The sequence below is a fragment of the Cyprinodon variegatus genome, unplaced genomic scaffold, assembly GCF_000732505.1.
Source record: "Cyprinodon variegatus isolate N-32 unplaced genomic scaffold, C_variegatus-1.0 Scaffold461, whole genome shotgun sequence".
In the NCBI taxonomy this organism is placed as follows: Eukaryota; Metazoa; Chordata; class Actinopteri; order Cyprinodontiformes; family Cyprinodontidae; genus Cyprinodon; species Cyprinodon variegatus.
Window position 1 is genome coordinate 297,955 of NW_015150914.1, and position 1,227 is coordinate 299,181.

At 38.7% G+C, this 1,227-nt stretch overlaps 1 protein-coding gene across 1 annotated transcript in view; it reads right to left on the minus strand.

The window, feature by feature from the left end:
• Positions 1 to 1,227, minus strand: part of prkaa2 (protein kinase, AMP-activated, alpha 2 catalytic subunit) — a 23,412-nt gene that overhangs the window by 19,446 nt on the left and 2,739 nt on the right. Inside the window, exon 2 of the mRNA XM_015389465.1 lies at positions 664 to 805. Within this exon, the coding sequence (XP_015244951.1) occupies positions 664 to 805 (142 nt within the window). The remainder of the gene's footprint in view (positions 1 to 663; positions 806 to 1,227) is intronic.

The window sequence follows — 1,227 nt, forward strand, 5'->3', positions numbered from 1 at the left end:
CTCATCTTTTTAAGTGGGAGAACTTGCACTATTGGTGGCTGACTAAATACTTTTTTGCCCCACTGTATGCATATATACACATATATATGTACATATACACATAAATCGTCCCATCCCTAATATATATATATATATATACACATACACACATACATACAATAAGTATTGAATTTTCTGATAAATAGTTTGAGCCCCAGTGGCTTTGTCTAAGTCAGACAGAATTCCTTGTAAAGAGCGGAGAGCTCACACATCTGAGTGTGAAAGTGTCGACTGAACCTTAAAATAACACAGATTGTTGGCTGACAAAGAAAGAAGACAGCATTTAAAGTCAACTAACACAGGATTTATCTGAACTAGAGGATCTGAAAAGAGGCAGGTTTTTTTGTCTAGGTCCATGCATGTATGATTCTCTGCGATAAAAACAGGAGGCAGTGTTATTGTTTTTGTGTTTTCTAGCCTATGGGAATCTTTCAGGTATGACCCGTACAGAACAGCAATAGTAAACATGCAGGAACCAGGAAGCTCTGTTATCACAGACAGCATAGCACAGCACCAGCATTAAAAACAGCCAGTTATAGAACACTGATACGTTTCACGTCACCTTCTTGCTAGTAGAAAGACTCTTTCACTCCCTTGGGGAGTGTGAGTCTTTCTCTTACTTACAGCTTGATGATGTGAGGATGTCTGAACAGTTTGAGATTCTGGATCTCTCGCTTGATTTTTCCAACAACATCGAGGCTGCGGATCTTCTGTCTGTTCAGGATCTTCACGGCGACTTTGTGGCCTGTCAGTTGATGCTGTCCGACTAAAATAGCAAAAACACAGACAGGACACACAAATTAATTCCAGGAAATCTCTAGATAACTAAAAATGTAAAGATAGCCACATAAGATTACTCTTTTGTTTTTAAACTGAGGGTTTACTCGACACCAAGGGTGCCGTGTATTCAGTAGCTCAAACTCTGTGGTTAGAAATATAAATAGCATATGTTATTCATAGTTAAACATGTCTTATCTATGAAGTTATTGAGCATGCATTCAAGAGTAGAACTGCATAAACTTCTCTAAACTGCATTAAATCATTCAGCACTAAATAAACAAATCATAAATTGCAAAGCAAGAAAATCTCTTCTTTTTGTAACTTTTTTTCTCTGCTTCTGTCTCCTTGAACCCCAGTGGGCCTCAGCAGATGGCCGCTCACACTGAGCCTGGTTCTGCTGGAGGTTTC